The sequence below is a fragment of the Arvicanthis niloticus genome, chromosome 17 (genome assembly GCF_011762505.2).
Source record: "Arvicanthis niloticus isolate mArvNil1 chromosome 17, mArvNil1.pat.X, whole genome shotgun sequence".
NCBI classification, from domain to species: domain Eukaryota; kingdom Metazoa; phylum Chordata; class Mammalia; order Rodentia; family Muridae; genus Arvicanthis; species Arvicanthis niloticus.
In genome coordinates, this window is record NC_047674.1 from 21816969 (window position 1) to 21839105 (window position 22137).

At 41.6% G+C, this 22137-nt stretch overlaps 1 protein-coding gene across 4 annotated transcripts in view; it reads right to left on the reverse strand.

Moving 5' to 3' along the window:
* Rhbdd1 (rhomboid domain containing 1) overlaps positions 1-22137 on the reverse strand; it is a 132412-nt gene that overhangs the window by 101441 nt on the left and 8834 nt on the right. For 3 of the 4 annotated variants that reach the window (XM_076914925.1, XM_034521847.2, XM_034521849.2), the window contains exons 2-3: positions 8822-9333; positions 6820-6952 (exon numbers count right to left, since the gene is read on the reverse strand). In XM_076914925.1, coding sequence (XP_076771040.1) covers positions 6820-6952; positions 8822-9254 — 566 coding nt within the window. In that variant the 5' untranslated portion in view covers positions 9255-9333. Of the gene's footprint in view, positions 1-6819; positions 6953-8821; positions 9334-10366; positions 10612-22137 lie in introns of those variants that run through there. The other variant, XM_076914924.1, reaches the window with a different exon arrangement.

The following is a 22137-nucleotide window of genomic DNA, read 5'->3' on the forward strand; positions in this document are numbered from 1 at the left end:
CACTATTATGGGCTACAGGAACTGCTGTGGACCAGCTCTGTCTTTGCCAAAGCAATACTGTGAAACACTACCATGCAACGGGGAGGTGTCTGGAGTCAAGGCCCTAGAGAGATAATTAGGTTTAGATGGGGTCATAGAGGGTGGGCCCTTGAGGATGAGATGGATGCCCTTATAAGAAGTGGTAACACAGAGTTTGCAAATGTCTCTGTCCTGTATCTGTCCTTTCTCCTCACCCACCCTCTCTCCACATCCCTTCTTCATCTGTGTTCCTCTCCCCTCTCTTTGCCTCTCTCTTCACTTGTGACACAAGAACTAAGGACACACTAAGAAGGTAGCCAGCAAGACAAGCCTAACAAGGAACTGTTTTCCAGCATCTTATTCTCAGATTTCTCGACTATGAGGAAGAGATTTCTACTGTTTACATCACAGTCCATGATGTGTTATGGCAGACAGAGCTGACTTAGCAGACTCAAGTACAGACTTTAGTTAACAATAAAGTACCAAGGCCGGCTCACCACCAAATTTTAGCTAATGTACCTGTTAGCTTATACATGAAGTGTCACGCAAAAGGCTCATGAGTGACGGTCGTGGTCCCCAGATGGTGGTATATTGTCTGGGGAGGTTATGGAAACTTTATGAAGTGGGTCTCTAGGGGCATATCCTTAAAATTCTGTCTTGTCCTGCCCCAAGCCCCACTTCTCATTACCATGAACTGAGAAGTCATAAGCACCTACTGTCATGATGTTCAGCTTAACACAGGTCAAGAATCAACTGAAATCATAGGCCAGAACATAATAACCTTCTTCAAGTTGTCTGTCAAGGATTTTGTCACAGCACTAATAAAACCAACACAATAACATAGTAGTAATAAAATGTTAATTATACACAGAACTGGGTATGTGGAATATAGGAGCTTTTTTACACATTTTTTTGGTAATTTTTCTGTTAGTTTAAAACCATCTTAGAACAGATTTAAAGTACTTAAAGATGACTATGTTTTTAATTTCTACCTCAAGAAAAGTTTTATCTTTATTTTCAGTCTAAAAGATTTCCTGGGGCTGGGGAGACATGGCTCAGTAAGAACATTGACCTGAGTTCAGTTCCCAGCATCCACGTGGTGGCTCACAACTGTAAGTCTATTTCTAGAGGGTCCAACTCCTCCTACACAGGTAAAACATCCATAACATAAAATAAAAGCTAAACAAACAACAGACACTCCAAAATTTTTGTTTAGTTAATCAATAAAGGCATCTGCTGTCAAGCCTGACCATCTGAGATTGACTCCTGAAACCCACATAAGGAGGAAGAGAACTGGCTTTTCAGAGATGTCCCCTGACCTGAACACACACACAAAATGAAATGTACAACAGAAAGAAGGGCTGCTTGGTTTTTCTCAACACTCATTAATGTCAAGAATCACAACCCTTTGAAACCATGTAAGTGGACACAAGACCAATCACAGACAAGGACATGTCATTCTGGGAAACTACCCTAAGAAAGTATTCAGTCTGGAAAGCCAAGCCTTACAAATGAGCCTGGCAAACACTATCACCTGTAATCTGCATCAGGCTGTAGTAATACCAGTCAGTAAAACTAGTGAATAGGAAAACAAATTGAGGAACCTCAGGAGAAAACATTATGTAGCCATTAAATCAGAGGCTTCTGGGATTCTGGGATTAAGTTCAACGTAGAAAACGTAAGTGCATACGTACCAGGGTCAGGGGTAAGCTATAGGTATAGGATAGAGTCTTTCCTGGACAATGATGGGTAACTGTCTTAATTATCACACAGGCATGTTTTAACTTTTCTGCAGTGAATTATGCTAATCTTTCGATTTGAATATGGAAAAATGAGCATCTTTTTGTTATTTGTTTATTTTAAGCTCATAATAAACTCTGTGTGTGTGTGTGTGTGTGTGTGTGTGTGTGTGCACAGCCACTGCAATAAGCTCCTGCTGCCATGACGTATAGCTTCATGTGTGTATGTGTGTGTCTGTGGTATGTGTGCTTGCTTGCGAAGGTGTGTGTATGTGTGTATAGAGACTGGAGTCAGCATCAGGTGTCCTCCATCACTTGCCACCTTATGTGGAGACTGGGTATCTCACTGATCCCGAGTTTGACCAGTGAGCTAAGATGACTGTTTAGCAAGTTCCAGGGACCTGCCTATTCTGCCTTCCCAGAGCTGGGATTACACACATGCACCAACAAACCCAACTCTTTTTTCAATTATTAATGTGTGTATGATCCATGTATGTAAATGCATGCATACAAGCCATGGTGCACACATGGATCAATTGTTGTTGTGTTGCACACATGCCATGCTGCACATATGGATCAGTTATTATTGTGTGTACAATCTGTGATGTGAGGACAACTTTCCAGAGTTGGTTCTGGGTATGTAAATGTATGCACATATGCCATGGTGCACACATGAAGGACAGAGGATACCTTTCTGAGTTGGTTCTGTCCTTGCACTTTGTTTTTGAGGCAAGCTTTCTCTTATGTCTGCCATATGAAGTACTTCAGGCTAGCTGACTAGTTGAGTTTTTTTTTTGTTTTTTTTTTCTTCTCCTGTGTCTGCCTCCCACCTCCCTGTACGACTGCGGGTTTACAGACGGGCACCACCATATCTGACTTTTTATGTGGGCTCTGGAGATTGATCTCTGGCCAACAGGGTCGAGCAGCAAATGCCTTTGCCCACAGAGCCATCTCAGTGTCTCCATGTTCCCAGCGTCTCCATGTGTCCCATGACTCCTTTTACTTGGAATTCAGGGATCTAAATCCATGCTTTCATGCTTGCATGGCAAGCACCTCACAGACTAAGCCATCTTTCCAGAGATAAGTCATTTTTTAAAAGGAAAGGTTACACTAAATCCCAGGAAACAGTAACTAAAGACAGCTTAGCAAGCTAGGTTCAGCTGTCTCTGTGTGAAGCATGTCTGACTTCTACAGTGCTGGGGAAATAGGGAGATTAGAGCCCCGCTATACCTTCTCTTTTCCACAGGCTTGGATTCCATGGCCACAGAGATGATTTATATACCACCTTTCCCTCAGCGAGTTCCACCTGTAGTGGAAGGGAAACCATCCTGCTTCAAAATGTCAGTCTCACTGCATAAAATCCACTTTAAGGGAGTCTTGGTTTGGGGTGAAATACTGCTCCCACTTGAAGTTCTGTCTAACTGGAAGCCCTCCTGGAAGGCAGGGTGAATCTGCCAACTCCTTTGGGAGCACAAAAGACAAAAGTCGGAAATACATAAACAGACATCCAAGGAATACAGAAGAAAAAAAATCTCGCCTCGTCCACAAATCTTTCCAGAACAGTTCTGGAATGCTGATTCAAACGAAATGCTAACAGGCTCAGAAAACAGTTTCCATGAAATGCAACAGGAGGATCACCACCCTGCACGTGCGTGTTGGCTAAGCTCTGTAGGAAAAGGTGGCATTGGGGCTGGAGAGGTGACTCAGTGGGTAAATGGATTGCTGCATGAGCCTGAGAATCTAAGCTGACATCGCCAGGATCCATGTAACATGCCAGCTGCGCTACACATGGCTGTAATTCCAGCAGTGAGCCTGGCTCAATCAGAGAGCAGCAGGCTTAGTGAGAGAGCTCTCAAAAAAAAAAAAAAAAAAAAAAAAAAGAGAGAGAAAAAAGAAAAACAGAGAAGAAGACACCCGATATAAACCTCTGGCCTCCACAAATATGTGCACACATGTACACATATTCACACAGAAAGTAATAAAAAAAAAGGAAGAAAAAATGCAATAGCCTCAGTCAATGTAAAGATAAAATATATGATCCTACAATATAATCAGTGAATGATATGTATTATAGAAACATGCATATCCTGGAAAACCAATGAATGCATGCTCCGCACACAGCCACTCTGTGTTAAACCCATCAAAAAGAATAGCACGAATTGAGTAATTCCTTGAAAAACAGTGTAAGCCATTCTTAAAACTCCTGAATCCTAGAAAGCAGGCCTTGGTCATCTTACAGACCTACATGAATGTTGACTGAAACCTGAAAGCCGCCGCCGACGCGTTCTGACGCGTTCTGGTGCTTTGGACTGACAGGCTGTTGCTAAAATGCTTTCTCTGCAAAGCTCGACTAGTTCAAATATGGCTAGACTGGCATGCTTGCCACCTGCCTGTGTGCTTATACAAACCCGTCAGCTTATCTCAAGTCAGTGCCACAGGGGTTGTTTATTTTCTACTATGTGGTTGGAAACATCTTACTTTTCAAAAAGTTCAGAAGGAAATGCGCCTCTAGCATCTGGGGACTATGTTAACCTTTACACCTCTTTCTCTTCTTTGCACTTGATAACCCTGTATATTTTTCCAAAAGGTGTGAGTTAACAACTTTGCTTACAACTGAACGACTGCTATTAGTGTTTCTGGTCGAGGTGAAGTATGAGTCACACATTCCACAAACAGACATATCTTGAGAGCTGGTGGCCCTTAGGAAACCTTGAGGACAAACAGTCTTTGTCCTAATAATATACAATAGTCCAGAAATCTGGAATCACAGACTTCTTCACATGGTCACCAACATCCTGGCCATGGAATGCACTCTCCATTACAGACTGACACAATTCATATGTTTTCAACTCTAGTTGAAGAAATCGGTGTCTGTTTTAAAACAGAACTCAAAATTTCTACAATCTAGCAAAAATACTTTTAGACTTGGCTGAGCAACTAAGCCTCAGCAAGGACACCTCTTCAAACACTGGCATAGCAGGCTCCCAGGAAGAGAAAAAAAAGTGACAAGTGTGTAAATGAGTGTGACTACTTCAATCTTGGGTCAGGTTCAGGCTCTGCACGATGCCTCCTGGCTGCCTTTTCTGGACACCTTCCTTCGTAACACTCAGAGTACCTGGGGCAGTTACCATCTATGGTTTTACGAGACCCAGACAAGCACCAAATGTTTGCTCTCACAGACTCTCTCTCCCTCCCATACGTAGGGCAGCCCACATAGTTCTAACAAGAAAGACAGGCTTTGATGGAAAGACTCATCGTGTCTCCCCATCTATTTGACAACCACCAGAAAGTAAAAGCTCTGGCTCCCCCATTCTTTTTTTCCCCCTCCCATTCTCCTCCCTCCCCTGCTCTATGACAAAACTCTGTCTTTTAATTTTTTGAGATTATATATCTGCCTTCAAGAAGCACTTGCTTTTTTGGTTCTCTAGACCAGTGGTCAGCTTAATCTGCATTAGGACGCATGCCTAAGTAGATGCTTACATATTAGAAGTTTATCACTTAAAGCAGTCAAATCTTATAAACTGAAAGATTTATTCTTTCATGCTGTAGAGTATGGAAGTTCCATTTAGTTCATGGGCTCAGACTATCCCATCCCTATGCATGGAAAGGGGCTATTTATTATGCAACCATCCCCTTTCCATGTGAAGTGGAGACCCTAAAAGAAAAGCACGGCGAGCTACACAGGAATCGGGCTGGGAGAATATTAAAAGCACTGTTTTTCAGTGGACTCATTATGGGACAAGCACCAGAGGGGGTGACTATCATAAGAATGTTGAGTGCAACCAGGATACACTTTAACTGAGTCAAGAGAGTGGAGCTGTGAGTAACAGGGCAGAGGGGGCTGCTCAGATGAGACATGAAACATGGACATTACTAGACCCCTTTCAAAGAAAACATGGAAGATTTTGATGAGCTTTCTTCCCTGAACTGTCACAAATAACAATACAATTGTGAGAGGTGTTCAGTTCCACCTGTGTGCCAATTATACACTGGCTGCCAATGGCTTCAATGATGAAGAATTAGCATTAAAGAAGGATCCAAGATAGTAGACTACCAGCAACACAGGAAAATGTGTTCCAGCAGCATGATACAGATTGTGTGAAGTGGAGGTTGCAGGAGAAATGGGGCACATCACACAATTCATCCTCCTTCGTCCTAACAGCAGAGAAAGACCCAAATGTGGGAAAGTTCAGAGTGGGAATCAGGAGGTGAAATCAGAATGAGTCTAATGTCTCCTGGAAGCTAGGCATCAACCCTCAACAGTCCAGGAAAAGATCTGCCTGGTATTCTTATAGCCCTGGGGGTTCTGCGAGTGGCCTCTGATGAAGTCACATTAACAAGGGAATAAAGGCAAAGGAATAGAGTCAGGCCCACAGACGCTTCACAGCCCCAAATGGTTCAGAGTTCATTCATCTTGGCGTTGTCTTATTTTTGAGATGTAGCTAAGGCTGGCTTCTAACTTACAGTCCTCCTAATGCCGAGATTATAACCTGCACCACCACACCCAGCAGGGTCCATCTATTTACTGTGTAAAAGTATTCTGTTTAAAGAGCTTTATAACCAAGACGATTTCTAATTTAACACGGCCACAAAGCATTAAGCAAGTGTCCTTGGTATTTTTTTTAATCTTTCCATGATATCTATGCGGTTGTCTAGAATATTATTAGAATTCACCACTGACTGGTTAATACTTACCCTCAAGTCTATATACACTATGATCACTTATTCCTAGTTACAAGGGAAGAAACAAACTTCTAAATCACAGTTCAGTAGTTGACAGGATTCAACCAGGGGAACATTTAATGTCAAAATCATGGAACTTAAATCTGCCTTCAAAGTTAAAAAATATGCTTGATTTAAAAAAAAAAAAGTTTTAGTTTTTGAGACAGGGAGTCTCTCTATAACCCAAGCTCAAGTTGACCTCGGATTTCTAAATGCTAGGGTTACAAGCCACCACTACATAGAAAGAAAATAACTGGTTCCCTCATTATTATTTCAACTCCTTCTCCACAAGGATCAACATGTTCCTATGTTTATCCCCTGAGAGTAAAGACTTACTTACCCTGGGGTGCAGAAGTGAATGGCCACCAGCTCTGCCCAACAAGCAAATCTGTTGGGGACAAGAAAGCCCAAAATGTTGACAAAGCCCCCGGGGCAGTAATGGTTGCTAAGAACTTTCAAGGCAAACAGAACTCCTAGAAGAGAATAAAGAACATACTGATATCAACAATCTGAACAGGGAGAGAATCACTGGGCACAAAGAAAAGTAATTAAATATGAAAACAATTATTCAGTTATTACATCCAACTTTCTGCTCTGAAACACAATCCATAGGGCAATGAGCATAGCGGTCATCCCTTTGACAGATCTGACACGGAAATTCAAATTGCTTCCAAGTATACAGCATAGTCGGTGGGAACCGGCCACCAGCAATGGTATCAAATGCCAGGGAACTGTCCACTTTAAAGCAGTTAATTTTATGCTATATGAGTATGAACAATGAACAGATACCAGTTTTGTAGCCTCTATGGAAAAACATTGAAAGCAGGGTCTGTACTTCATAATTACACACAGAAGACTGAGGTTGAGAAGGAAGGCTGGGGTAACAGCAGGGGAGCCAGAGGGAAGGGCTCTGTCTTCTTGTTCAGGATCATTACTCTCCCCCTTTTCACATCTCATACTTAGCACACCTAACTTAAATCTTGGTGGCAATTTCAGGCCCATGAAACATCTGTAAAATCAGAATTTCTGGGGCAATGCAGGTGAGAGCATCCCCACTGGGTTCAAATCCCACGTCTACTTCTTACTAGCTGTAAAGCCTTGAGCTAGCTACTTCACTACAGTACCAAGATGTCGCCATTCCTTCTGGGTCTGCAACACAAACAAAACAGTGACGGTGAGTAGCTATGATGGCTCCCAAGACATGGGAGCATACTACAATAATGGGTTGGACGCTTATATTTTAAAGATTCATTTTTAATTTTAAATTATGTATATGACTTTGCATCTGTGTACAGGTAAATATATGTGACTGCTGGGGCCCAGAGAGGCCAGAAGAATGGACCCTCATTTTATGTTATATAAATATTAACAACAAACAAATACCAATAACATGAATTCCTGTAGCCTCTATGGAAAAACACTGAAAAGTTGAAGAGTGTATGTATTCTAGTGGAGCTGGAGTTACAGCTGACTGTGGGCATCCGCAGGATGCTGGAAATCAAACTTGGGTCCTCTGGAAGATCAATATGTGTTCACGGCTGAGCCATCTTTCCATTCTGATTGGATATTCATGATTGGATAATCATGTCAATGAAATTACTGAGTGGCACAAGCCACATTATTCTCTAGGTGACATTGGGCTAATACAGTTCTCCCCATTTCGTGCTTCTGATTTTTAATCATAACTGTGGAAGATACGAAGTGCACCGTGAGATAAAGGCAGCACTGGCTACACCAGCCCAGGGCCAAGTCAAGCTTGTCCTTCGTGAATTCCTATGATCACTGACTGTACTGGGGTAAAGGAGGGCTGACTTCTAGAGGCTTCATCTGGAAGTGGAACATGTACAGTCAAGACCTCATCTGCCCTGGGAAGTCATCTGAACCTTGGGGACCAGCTCACAGTGAACCCCTGGCTTTTGTTGCCCCTTGATGCCTATCTGTAAGTATTTCATTTGCTTGGTGCTACCTGCCACATACAAGTGTTCTGTGCCTCACTGACTCAGAGAAGTTGGTAACCAGGGTACCCTGAGTCTGCTTCCTGGCATACTCATGTTTTCAAAACATTCTTTTGTAAAGACATCCTCGACTCTCTCCATAGGTCTACCATGAGGAAGCCAGCTGCATGCTTCTGGTACCCCCAAACCACGTTCTAGCAGGCCAGGGTCCTAAATGCCCAAGAATGAAGATGCAGCATAATGTGGGGCAGTCCATGATACCTTCTTGTCTGTTCTTCAAGATGCAGGCCCCAGCAGTCATTAACCCTCGGGATTCTGTCCCCATATCAACTAGCAAAGGAAACAGCCAACCTCCCTCACACAGCCCTCAGAAAGTATCTGCCTTACCTGAGAAGCCAACTGCACAGTTCTTTCTGAAGTCAGGCTGATTCATGAGTTCTGCAAAAACAATCTGCAAAAGCAAATACACCACCCCTGTAAGCAGGGAGAATGTGGTGACGATGTAGGCAAACCATTGACTTCCCAGCCTTTTCTCCAGCTTCACTCCTTTCCAGAGCAAGGACACCATGTTGAAATACAAATGCCAGTCATCTCCATGGTGCAGGGGAGAAAGCAGTAAACGCTGCCAGTCTTTCTGCTGGTAACACTTTTCCACGCTGATGCAGGAATGGTACAGGGGCTTCCAAGGATTCAGGAAGAACCAGACATTGACAGCCAAGGTTGCGAGGGTAACAGGTGGAATGTTGTTGATCCCAACGTGGAACACTTGAGAGAGAAGCATAAGGAGGCCGGTGTTGATCCCTCTTGTTCTCCGCTGCATGACTACTGGATATCAGGAGCACAGATAAGGAACTGTGCTAGAGGATTAGGAACCCAGAGAGGCACACGGGGAACTGCACCTGAAACACACAGTGCATGGTAAACTCATCACCTGAGAACCACCAAGCTGCTCAGATCCACACTGGAAGATGGGCACAGGCTGCTGGCATAGCCACATACACCTTAGCCCAACAGGGATATTACTAACTTCTTTATTCATTTCACATTCTAAAACAGAAATTTTATCCCAGATCCAAGTGGACTTAAGGATAGGCATGCTTTCCTTGACCACAGTGGGCATTAACTTGTAATGTGTCTTTCTTAGTAGAAGAGATACACAACCTGAGGACCCAAAAAAGGTGGAGGGGGAAACCCAACTCCAGAGTTGTCGTCTGACCTTCACAGATACACTGTGACATGCATACGCACAATCCACACATTATATACACACAATAATAATAGCAATTGTAATAATAATGGAAAAAACCTGGACGAGGGAGAAGGCTCAGTGTGGAAAGCTTGCTGTAAACATGAAAACCTGAATCCAATTATCCAAAGTATATACAGAGCTGGGCATGGTTGCCTGCATCTGTAAACCAGAGTTCCTATGATGAAACCAGACGCAGAGTCAGCAGAGTCCCAGCTAGCCTGGTGTATACCGCAGGAAGAACAAAGTGAGGCCCTGCCTCAACCAAAGTAGAAGGCGAGGACCACCAACATCTGAGGTTGCCCTCTAACCTCCACATGCATGCCATGGCACATGTGTGCTAGCACTCACAGATGCTGTCATACACACCCATCATCTACATATACACATACACATATCGTACGACCCTAAACACACATCCATATACACATAAAAAATTAAAATGACAAGTCAGATTATGACAGTAAATCTACAGACAGTAGACAAACATTAAGTAATTTTTATCAAGTCCCTGCCAAGTATCCCTATCTAATATTGTTAGCAGAAATACTCAAAATGCCAAAAAAAAAAAAAAAAAAAAAAAAAAGTAGGTTTTAAGATTTGTGAGCATGTTATGGTCTAATCCAATTTTCATACTAATAGGTGTCCACGCCCCAAATTCTTAGTCATGGCTTATAAAAACTTACGTATGTGCCAAATCCTACACTGAAAAAATGGAGTCCTTGTTCTTAGGCTCACTTGTCACCAGGAAGTAAACCAAACACTGGCTCAGGATGTTGTAAGCACAGAGAAGGAACCCAAGACCATGGGAACACAACTGCGCAGAAGGTGGTGACAGGACTACTGCCTTACAGAGTTCATTTGAGTTAGTGACAAGGAAGAGTTCCATGAGTCAGTGGTCCTCCTCTCCACCCTCTCCACTGAGGCTGGCATTGTGACACGCTTGGGATGACAGAGCAGAGGGGCAGATAATACAAGAAGCCCAAACCTAGTCCCAAGATGTACTGCAGGCTTCCAGTAAGGGCTAGAGTCTGGGTTAATGTGCACAGGCTCTGGTCCTTCCATGGTCCCTGGTCCCAGCCACTGACAGCTAATCTTCAGACTCAAAGCTGTCTAAGGTGACACAGATATAACTGGGAGTCCAATGGGCCCTTCCTTTGAACCACAGAGAGGTTGGTTCTGCAGTAGTTGGTTTAGGCAGCAATTACTTACTAATATGGTCTTGATTTCAGACAGGGATTGGTTCCTGCTCACAAGCAGGAGTAGCTAGTGAGAAGGGACAGATAAGGACAGGCTAAGAATGGGTCCATAAAAAGAATCAAGTGTTTGAATAAAAGACCAGGAAGTGGGGGAATGGGGAGTCAGGTACAGATACAGGAAAAGTAGATAAAGGGTTTGAAAGATGTTCCAGAAAGTGCTCATTTACTGATGTTTTCCTGTGGTGATTTCTCAGCTCCCAACTCCAGGTAGCAGTAACCGAACATACTAGATAATGCATGGGCTTTTTAGAAAATGATGAAATTATATTTTAATTACAAAAAATTAAAAATTTGAAGAAAAGTAATTTTACAAAGTGTCTACTTAGGAGTGCTAAGTAGCCCATCACTTAACGCTGCTGGTTCTCAGTACCTTCACACTAAGCTGGAATAACTAATGATATCTCAGGATTGCTACAAGTTCTAGGGCAAATAAAATGATGGAAAAGTGCTAGTATTTTCATTTCAATATCACTTATGTTGAAATCAAACCTGCAAAAGGCAATTCCCATAAAGCTCAAATACACTCTGGACTTCCAAAATGTATTTCTTCCAGTTTTTTACTCTTTTACATATTAAATAATAAATTTTAGTCATTTTCATCCCCCATCCTCATCCCTCTCCCACTGGCACCTTCCAAACAAGTCCCTCCTCACATGTACTTTCATGTTTTCTTCTTGCAAATTTAGAGCTGGAATGTGGGAAAGTTACTGAGTGAAGCAGGGGCCACTTTTCTGTGGCTACTCTACTGAAGAAAGTGATATCTGTCCCCCCAATAAGCTTTGATTGCTGATAATCCTTTGAGGAAGGGTGTGGCCTCGTTGGTCCCTCCTTCACCCATGATTAAAGGTTGATGAGTCCAATCTTGTGCAAGCCTTGTGTAGATAACCAAGGCTATAGTGAGTTCATGAGTGCAATGGCTATCACATCCAGAAGGCGTCCTTTTTTTGGACATCTTTCTCCCCATCCTCAGCTTTTACATTTTTTGCTCTCCCCTTTTCTGAGGCGTTCTATGAACACTGTAATCACTGCATTACAGTGGTTTGAGTGGCTCCCATAGGCTCATGTTTGAATATTTGATCCCAAGATGGTACAACTGTTTGGGAAGGATTGGGAGGCATGGCCTTAGTGTGTCACAGAAGACTAGCTTTGAGGCTTCAAATGAATCATGCCATTTTCAGTATGTTCTCTGCCTAGCTTTAATAAGCTCTTATCTATTCCTCCCAAAATGCCTTCATTCTGCCATCATGGACTCTAACCCATTGCAACCATAGGCCCAACTAAATGCTTTCTCATATCAGTTGCCTTGGTCATGGTGTTGTATCACAGCAACAGAGACATAACTAATGCAGGGATTACAGTTGTCCATTCTCAGCCCTTTGGACAGTTACTGACTTCCCTATTAACCAGTGCCTGTTACAATAAGCAGCTTGTTTGAGGAAGGTGTGTTGGCTATTTTTATGTCAACTTGACACAAGATATAGTCATCTGAGAGGAAAGAGCTTCAATTTTAAAAATGCCTCCATGAGACCTGGCTGTACTTAATTAGTGATTGATGGCAGAGAACCCAGCTCATTGTGGGTATGTCATCCCTGCACAGGTGATCTTAGGTTCTATAAGACCACAGCTGAGCAAGTCAGGGGAAGTGAACCACTAAGCAGCAATGGTATTTGGTGACCCCAGTAAAAGGGTCATTTAACCTAAAAGGGTTGCAACCCAAAGGTTGAGAATGGATGCTTTAAGACATTTTACTAATTAGGGATTGACAGTTAAAGTCTAGCTCATTGTGGTTGGTGCCACCCCTAGAGGATTGGTGATCCTGGATTTTATAAGAAAGTAGGCTGAGCAAACCACAAGGAACAAGTTAATAAGTAGCATCCCTCCATGGTCTTTGCATCAGCTCCTGCCTCCAAGTTCCTGCCCTATTTGAGTTCCTGACCTGGCTTCCTTCAATGAAGGACTACAATGTGGAAGGGTAACCCAAATAAAGTCTTTTCTCCCCAGCTTGCTGTTGGCCATAGTGTTTCATCAAAACAATAGAAATCCCAACTAAGAGAAAACAATAAGGACAGAACCCTGGGGAAAGAACAAGAGTACTTGGAAAGCAGTTTGACAACATGGTTGTTTATAAAAAAAAAAAAAAAAAAAACTAGAAGAATCCCCTACTAGAGCCTGTGACCACCCCATGCAAGGGCTCCTGACCAGGTTTAGAGAAGAAGGTATGAGTTTCCTCCTATGGTATAGACCTCAAATCTGATCAGAATCGCTTTGTGGAAAACCTTAGCAATCTTAACACCAAGAGCAATGACCCCAAAGATCACACACCCATGGAAGATGGAGCCCAGTCATGTGCCTAACATATCAAGTGTACTTATTGCCTTGGCTTTATCACTATTATTGTAGCTCTGTGGCTACAATAAAATTAAGATAACCAAATTTCAAACCGAAAAGCTCCCAGATAACATTAGAGAAATGGCTATGGTTTCACACTGGGAAACTGAATCCTCCAGCCCCTGTAACTTTCATGCCGTTCATCTAATTATATCTGCATGGGGCAAGCAGAGTCCTGTGGATGATAGGCATTTTGCAGCAGCAGCAACAGCCAATCAAAGCTGATGACACCACTACTTTAGAGGCAGCTCTTGTGCATTAGAATTCCCAGTGACCAAGAACACACACGAAACACAACCTCCCCAGTCTCTGCCCCGTGTTCAGGCTCAGGCTGGGCTTCAGCTCTTCTGGCCAGGCTGAGCCCCTTCCTGTGCAGCCCTTCCAACTTCACAGCTCCACCTTCTCACAGACGGTCAGCTCCCACTTCATGGATACTTAGCTTTCCTGTACCGCCACAGTCCTTCTAAGGATTAGAAGTGATTTTCAACCTTCCTAATGCTACAAACCTTTAATGTAGTTCATGGTGTGGTGACCTCCCCCCAACCATAAAATGAGTTCATTGCTATTTCAAAACTGTAATTTTGCTACTGTTATGAATCACAATGTAAACATCTGATATTCAGATATCTGATATGTGAACCTCAAAGGTCACAATTGACAGGTTGAGAACTGCAATCTAATCCCTTTCGCAGGGGTTTATTTTCTTCTATACTTAATGTTTCCTGTGAACTTGAGACCTCCATCCTGTTGATTCTTTTTTATCATGATTTCCAAATTTGGTTTGTTCAGCTTTGACTTCTTAGCAAGCTCCCAGGTCACAATCTTATAGGAGGACTACAGTGTGCCTGGTGTCTTGGTTTGTGAAACGTGAAGCCTCCTTTCTAATAGTAATGATTCAGCCACTCCATCTTCCATCTACCTATTCCAAATGTCAAGTGCTAGGAGGACAGGAAAGATCAGGACACTTATATTCTCAACACCTAAATGACCATTTATACTTATTGAAAGAAGTGAAGATACTGGTTCCAGGAAACTAGAAGAACAGACATATACATCATGCAACCCTCTTTTAATGCATCAGGCACGCAAAGGTGGACACAGTCAAGAGAGAAAATTACCACTCTATGGGTCCCTCTCCCATGAAGACTAGGATTGTACCCAAGGTGTTTTAAGTGACAAAGAAAAATCTGTCCTATAAAAAAAACTATATTTAAAAGATTTCCTCTGATAAGCTATGGGGTTATTCCCTGGGGAAGAGAGAGAGGTATAAACAAAGAAATTCAGCCATGTTCAAGTTAACAATAATGGTTCCAGTTTCTGCTTCCACTCACACTGGTGTACACACCTCAAGCAAGTCCAAAGTCCTACTGAGCATTTACCATGACACAGCGGTCTCTTATTTGGTCTCAGTTATGTGGGTCTCTCTCCTCAGAAATCATACTGTAGCCTTGACATACGTTGAATCCTTAGTAATAAGCCTTTAGTGGCTCAGTATCACAGTGAGAATAAAGTACCAAGCCTTTATCATAATTGTACAGGGCTGACTCCAGTGCCTAACCTGCCTTTGGTCTGTCAGGACAGTCTCTGCTTAGTCAACTCCGCTTCTCCCAAATCACAAGTGCAGCTTAAATGGCAGAGGGCAGGGTAGCCTTGTTGAATGTGACCATGATTACACAGAACTAGACTGTGTGTTCACTGTGAACACAGTGACCAGTACATGGTCTGTGCTTAAAGGGTCTCCCAAATGAGTTAGGGTTAGTGTTCTGAATGAGCTTCCATTACACAGTAAGCAAGCATGGTTAAGAAAATCAGGTCACCTTCCTGATCATCTCTGTTATTCCCACGGTTGTAATAATCTTCTCACCATGTGATGTACATTATCTATCTTCCAGAACACTGTATCAATTCATAGACATAAACCTACAGTTCATTTAAAATATGTTGACAAATTGCTTTGCCAAAACTCTTTGACAAACAAAACACCACTTTAATTATGTAGTAATACACACTAGACAGCATTATATCAAGGTTGTGGCAGAGACATGGAAGATTTCTTGAATATTGATGGGGAAATTAGCCATATTTACTTTTAATGAGAAATTAAAAATTAAACAGGTATGTAATAAGAAAAACTACATGGCTAGAATAAACAAAGAAACTGGATTCATAATTTGAGAAACCAGTGTGTCCCAAAGGGGGTAAGAAAAGAGTAGAAAGGGAAAAGAAACTAATTACAGGGATTTTGAATTCTACTTGCAAAGCAGAAAATATTTCAACATTATCATTTACCAAGGCAGTATGCATCTCAATTTTCAGATTTAAACGTTCAATAAGAACTGAAACCATTAAATTGCAAGAATATCTACCAGCTGTAAATTCTATTCCCAATTTGGTATGTGATACTAACAAATTAATTCCATAAGAAACACAGACATGATAGAGTCTTAATGGGAGTAACTACACACTGAGCTGAAGATCGGGGTCTCCGTATTATTGCAAGTGCAATAAATTTACTGAAATCATCTTCCATTATGTGGCTCCTTCTCCAGGAAACTGTTTATTGTTACATAGCTTAGAAAGATCAACAGTAAGCCATCACTACCTTTGATAAGTTTCATTTAACAGTTTTACATAGTTGAATACACATTCTTTTTTAAAAATCATAAGGAAATATAATTCACAAGTATTTATTAAAGGCCTGCTATTGCCTAGGCTGAGAGCTTTCTAAATATCCAACTTTCCAAATACTTAAGTTTAGAATTTTTAAATGGAGACATAATCTACATACAATAATAATCACAGTCTTGAAGCACAGAGCTCAGATTATTTTAGTATATTCATGGGTTGTGTAGCCATTACCAGTATTAATTCCAGAACTTTCTTGATGCCAAAAAAGAAACCCCATACCGTCGAGAGGTCCCACTACCTTTTTTTCCCCTGAGACCCTAATAATTATCCACTTAATTTCTGTGTAAGAGTTTTCCCTATTCTGGACTTCTCATGTAAGTGAAACATCCAATACAGACTTTGAAGATCACTGATTTTACACCAATACTTACTATGGTCAAGTAATAGTTCACTGCATGACACTTCACAACCTGTTTTCCTATTCATCTGCAGATGGGCTTTCCCAGTGTTTGCAGCCTGGCCCTAGGATGCATAACATTCACATGATCTCAGTGTGCTGTTCTCTATATGAGCATGCATCCTAGGAGTAGTTACTGGAACAAACAGCAAATCTGCCTTAACTATTTAACTTTTTGAGGAACAACAAATTGTTTTTCAAACTCATGCACTCTGGTAGGAAGCAAATCCTCTGGCTTCCTCATCTATTCAAGAATTTTTGGTGTGTGTATACGTGTGTGTATTCAGACACAAAGTTTCTCTGTGTAATAAACAAATACACTTTTGTTGTCATTGAAGACAGAATTTTTCTATGTAGCCCTGGATGTCCTGGAACTCACTCTGTAGACCAAGCTGGCCTCAAACCCAGAGATCCGGCTGCCTCTGCCTCCTGAGTGCTGGGACTTAAGGCATGCGCCATCAACCCCCATCCAGCTTGAATCTTTACTTTTTAATCCCTATTTCTTATTCTAGCTTTCCTAGTGAGTATGAAGTTGTATGCAAATCCTTCTCCATAATGTAAGACTAGTGATACTGATAAGATGAACTGTATGCATATTGTTGAAAAAGCAATATGAACTCAGACATGTTCCCTACATACAAGTGTGCTTACCTCAGCCCTTATCCTCAAGAAACCACCAAACAAGCTCTCGGATTCGGAGAAAGCACCAGAAAAGAAAAGTGAAATCACAAAGACAAAGCTTGGCTGAACTGCAAACATCAGCACCATGATTCCCTAGGGTACAGCACGTTGAGAAGACACTTGAATGCCCTTCAACAGTGTGGCATGGCTTACCTGAACACATCAGTGTGTAAATACCACAAAATCCTTTCAAAGACACACAGAGGGCGGGTATTTCTAATTACTGCAAACTGTGCAGAATGTTACAGAAAGAGCAAATGTTCTTACTGAACATAAAAACATTTCTTCTTTCTTAATTGCAAGGGGCAGGCGACAAAGTGAGCCATGACAAAGAGCACATTAAACACAATCAAAAGAGCAAGAGCATAGCCAGATACCAGTGCACCTTGCTCCTTGCCCGCTCAGTGAGCATGCTTTTTCTGAGACAGGATCAGACACACTTTTAGACACCATATCATTCATGGCTTTTGAAGAACAAACTTAGAAGACTATTTTCTCTACTTGCCACTGGAGTGCTAAGGGAGGAGGGTGTTCCCACCCAGCAGGATAACACAATTACTTCATTCCACTAATACAATTTCTCGGTATGATTTCATTTTTGAAATGGTAGTAGTTTCCTTAGATCCTAGAAGATCCCAACTATAATGCAGATATTCAAGATATTCCTGAAAATTAAAACAAGTTTAAGATGCACTAACATTTAAGGAAAAACAAGAATTTTCTTAGCTCAACACTTATAAACAAATAAGGTCTGCTTACAAACAAATCAGGTCTTCTTTCACATAAGTACATTTCAAAAAAAACTCTGCTAAAAGTTTTATAAAATGACATAGAAATTATGTCTTCCAAACTTAACATTTAATTATTAAATATAATAGCAGATGGTATGGCTTCACATCATTACACCCTGTTCAATGTACCAGAAAGCATCATCTACCTAAGTTGACTAGTAAATAGGGAGTCCTGGGGGAGGCAGTGTAGAATCTTCATCGGACTCCATAATCATCTGGTGACAAGCTGCACACAAACAACAATTTCTTCTTGCCTTCTACAATCTGTTAAGTGGCTTCATGAACTGTACTAATGATACAACCAAAGGGAGTCAGAATGGGGCTCTATTTTCTTACTTCCCATTAAAGGGAGGAATAAAAAGAAATGAAGACAATGAAATGAATAAAAACGGACCTCATGAATAAAACATGAAGACTGGAATCAAATTATATTAAGAAGGTAATGGAAGTGTGGTCTTCATGAATATCATGGCACTCTCAATAATTACATTCCAGTATCTACACATAGAAATGCCTACAACTCAGATTCTAAAGTAGAAATTAAGAACACTGTCTTCTTTTGAAGTTCGCAAAGACCCTTTACTACATTGCAGAGACTTCGTTATTACAGCCACTGTGCTTGGGATGCCAACGTGGAAACTGCCTGATGCCACTGGCTGTGTCTTCTGCTTTTAAGTGAGAAGACTTAGATTTTAGGACACAGGCTCCTCTTTTTGCCCATTCACAATCTCCACAAATTAAAAAAAAAAAAAAAAAAAGTCCTTACCCATTAATGGGATGAAGCCCAAGTGTCTATTATAATAGCTTGCCTTTTTTATTATTTGCTTCAGGGTTTTTTTTTTTTTTTTTACAATAAAGTTTCAAAAATAAAAATAGAGAGAAATGGGTTGCCTTAATAACAGTCACATGGAAGGCTTACACAGGTAAAACATAGCAACTCAGAAGAGGACTTAAACTGACATAAGAATATTCCAGACAAGTGACCAACCATTAATAGCCATGTATTAATGTGTTGACACAACCAAAAAGGTCAGGTCTTCAGCACACTACACTCTCCCTAATCTACTTACAAAACGCCTGATTCAATTTGCTTAAAGTCCAAGTTCATCCCACCACCTCCCCCAGCGATCCATCAAATACCTTTCTGACCTGGTGAAAATCATGAAGCATGTCATGGTTAGCAGGATGGAGTTTGGTGCCAAAAGGCCAGGTTTAAATCCTGACTTAAATGCTGAAAGATCTTGAGTACATGCTTTTTTTTATTTTTTGTTTGTTGTTGTTTATAGGGCAGGATTTTTCTTTATGTAGCTCTAGCTGTACTGGAACTTTTCTGGAGACCAGGCTGGCCTCAAACATCAGAGATCCACCTGCCTCTACCTTGCAGTGCAGGGATCACCACACCTGGCTCTTGAGTAAATTCTTAATCTATGCTTGAACCCCTCACCTTTGAATCGGGCACTAAATAATAAGACCTCCATTCCAGACATGATAAGTAACAATGCCTGAAGCTTAAGAACTCTAGGCATCTGCTGACGACACAGCGTCTTTATCATCATCCCTGAACCACATAGGCTCAGCTCAGGAGCTAATCTTATAGTATTCTATAACATCTTTTCAACCGCATCTGATAGTAACACATCTAGTTTACAAGTGGATATGTGTAATTTGTTTCTTTTCACTTAGTTCTTATAATCTTTCTGTTTCATATATCATCAAGTCTACAGCACTCATCCTGAAAATTGCCTGTTTTGGAGCCCTCCCTAAAGCTGTTTTGTAGTTGTCCACAGAAGTAGGTCTGTAGTGCTTCTGCCTATGACCCTTAACGATGCTGAAATGTCTGCCCTCCACTTCTCTGTCCGAGGTACTTAAAATACAAAGCCATCTAGAGAGCAGTCACACGTGCTCTGTCGTCTCCACAATGGACAGTCACATGGGCTCTCTTACGACCCAAAAGGTAAAGACATGATACAGTGTGTATGCCCAATTCCAAACACAGGAGCCTGACCGAGTTGAATACCCTTCTAGAAGTCCTGGTGTGAAACTGAAATTCTGTTTTTCCTATATAGATCAGAGAGGTCACAGGGACGATACACCTAAACTGCACTATTAGGACTCAGCCCGGCTCTCAGACAGACTCCTCAGCTTTCGTTTCTCACACCAGCAAAATGGACTTGCTACTGATGATGCTTTCAAGAGGCCCCAGCAGCCCATCTGCATATCACACCTGAAAGCCAAGTTCCCCAATCTGCACTTGCACAGCAGGTAACAAAAGCCTCAGATGCCTATTAATTACACAAATAAAAATTGTTGAAGCTGCAGTGGAGGACCAGGTCAGGAAAGAGTTCAGTGTTCTACTGCACAACCGGGAGCTCCCAACTTAGTCACAGTTAAGAAACGCTTTTTAAAAAGTGTAACACCTATTTCTCTTTCAGATAAATGCTTCTTGGAAGATAAAGTCTGAAGCAATTTCTTAACAGGACTGAAAGGAACCAATTTTTGTTTAATTTTAGATCAACATTTATTCATAACATACCATGAAGTTTAATTATAACTTAATGAGAACTGTAATTAAAAGTGTGATGGTGCCAATGATTTAAAAGTAAAAGGTTTCCTTTCATTAAAAAAAAAAAAAAAAGAAATCTTACCAAAAGAAAAAAAAGACAGGAAGAAAGGGAGAAAGAAAGAAAGGAAGGAAGGGAAGGAGAGAGGAAGGGAGGGAGGGAGGGAGGGAGGGAGGAAGGAAGGAAGGAGGGAAGGAAGGAAGGAAGGAAGGAAGGAAGGAAGGAAGGAAGGAAGGAAGGAAGGAAGGGGCCCTATGTAAGATACTGCTTTTGGTCATCCCTTACGACAAGAGAGCTGAACAACAGTGCTCAGCTGCCGGCTTCCTGAAAGCAATGCCATGTGACCAGCTACCTCAAGCTCCTTCTCTGCCTTCTCTGCCATGATGAACCCAGAAGCATGAACCAAAGGACACCCTTCCTTCCTTCAGCTGCTCTTCTCCATGATTTTGCCAGGCAATGAGATGAGTAAAAAAACCACACCAGGCAACATAGATTTTGAAAACTAATGAATTGGAATGACTGTCACAAAGGTCATGGCACATACACTCTGTTCATGCTAACTGGCCAGGTTACGTCTGCCCAGGTCAGTTTAGCCCCTATCTTTGTGGCTCTGGATACCCCCAAAACATCAATTCTAGAATGATCTATTTCCTGAGCTGAAACATCAGACTGCTTTGCAGCTCAGAGTTTGAAAATCTATGTCTAGATATCTGTTGTTTTAAATGAATGAAAAACACATTTCTACTCTGATATCTAGTTATTCTAAAAATACAAATCAAAGGTAAGTGAGACCCTGTTGGCCAGTCTTACAAACATGCGTATCACTAGTTAATCCTCAGTTATGCACACACTCCAACAGTATGACTGGTCTGGTAAACCCTGTAACCATGAAGAAGCAGATCCAGTCAGTACTCATCTTGTAGACAAGCCAGAACTTAGCTAAAAATAAAATCATTTGTTTAAATGAGACTATGGTCCAGTTTGCAGAAAAGTTGGAAGTTTTAACTCTCAAGGGTCTCTGACTTAGTTCTTACCCAAGAAGCCATCTGTATCTTGGTACACAGCAGCACTCAGCCTCTCTGCTCCTTCTGAAACACTCAGCAAAGCCAGAGAATAGGTATCTTCTTCTGCTGAGAGCCTCAGCCATCTGAGTTGAGTGTTGCCCTTTGTCACGAGCTTGTGTCTTATGTCATCTAATACACGTGCTTTTTAGCTACATGCCGTTAACATACACACCTCTCAGTTCGGAATACGCTCAGGTCAAAGTTCAATTCAGAGAAGACCTTAGAGCTGTTTCCTTGCTTTAGCCAGGCTTTAAAGGAAAAAGGAAAATAGGTCAAAGGAGAAAAGGGGTTTTGAAGGTGAGGCTGGCAAGCTTCAACTCAGATCCCTGAGAACATGGGTGTGCTGGGAAGAAAGCAGAAACAGGATGTCTGCTGAGTTCTGCTAAAACATATATTTTGAAGTAATCAGTATGTTCAAACTCACCAGCTAAGTAGAGAACTATTTGCATAGAATTCCACATAGAATGCATTACAACAACTGCACCCAGGTGAGGCAGGTGGTCGAGTGGGCACACTTGACAACCACCACTGCCTCATTCATACAGTACATCCTGACTCCAGCACTCACAGATGTCTGTCTGTCCACTCAGATTCCACCTTCTTTCCACCAAGGGACAGTAAGCTACAA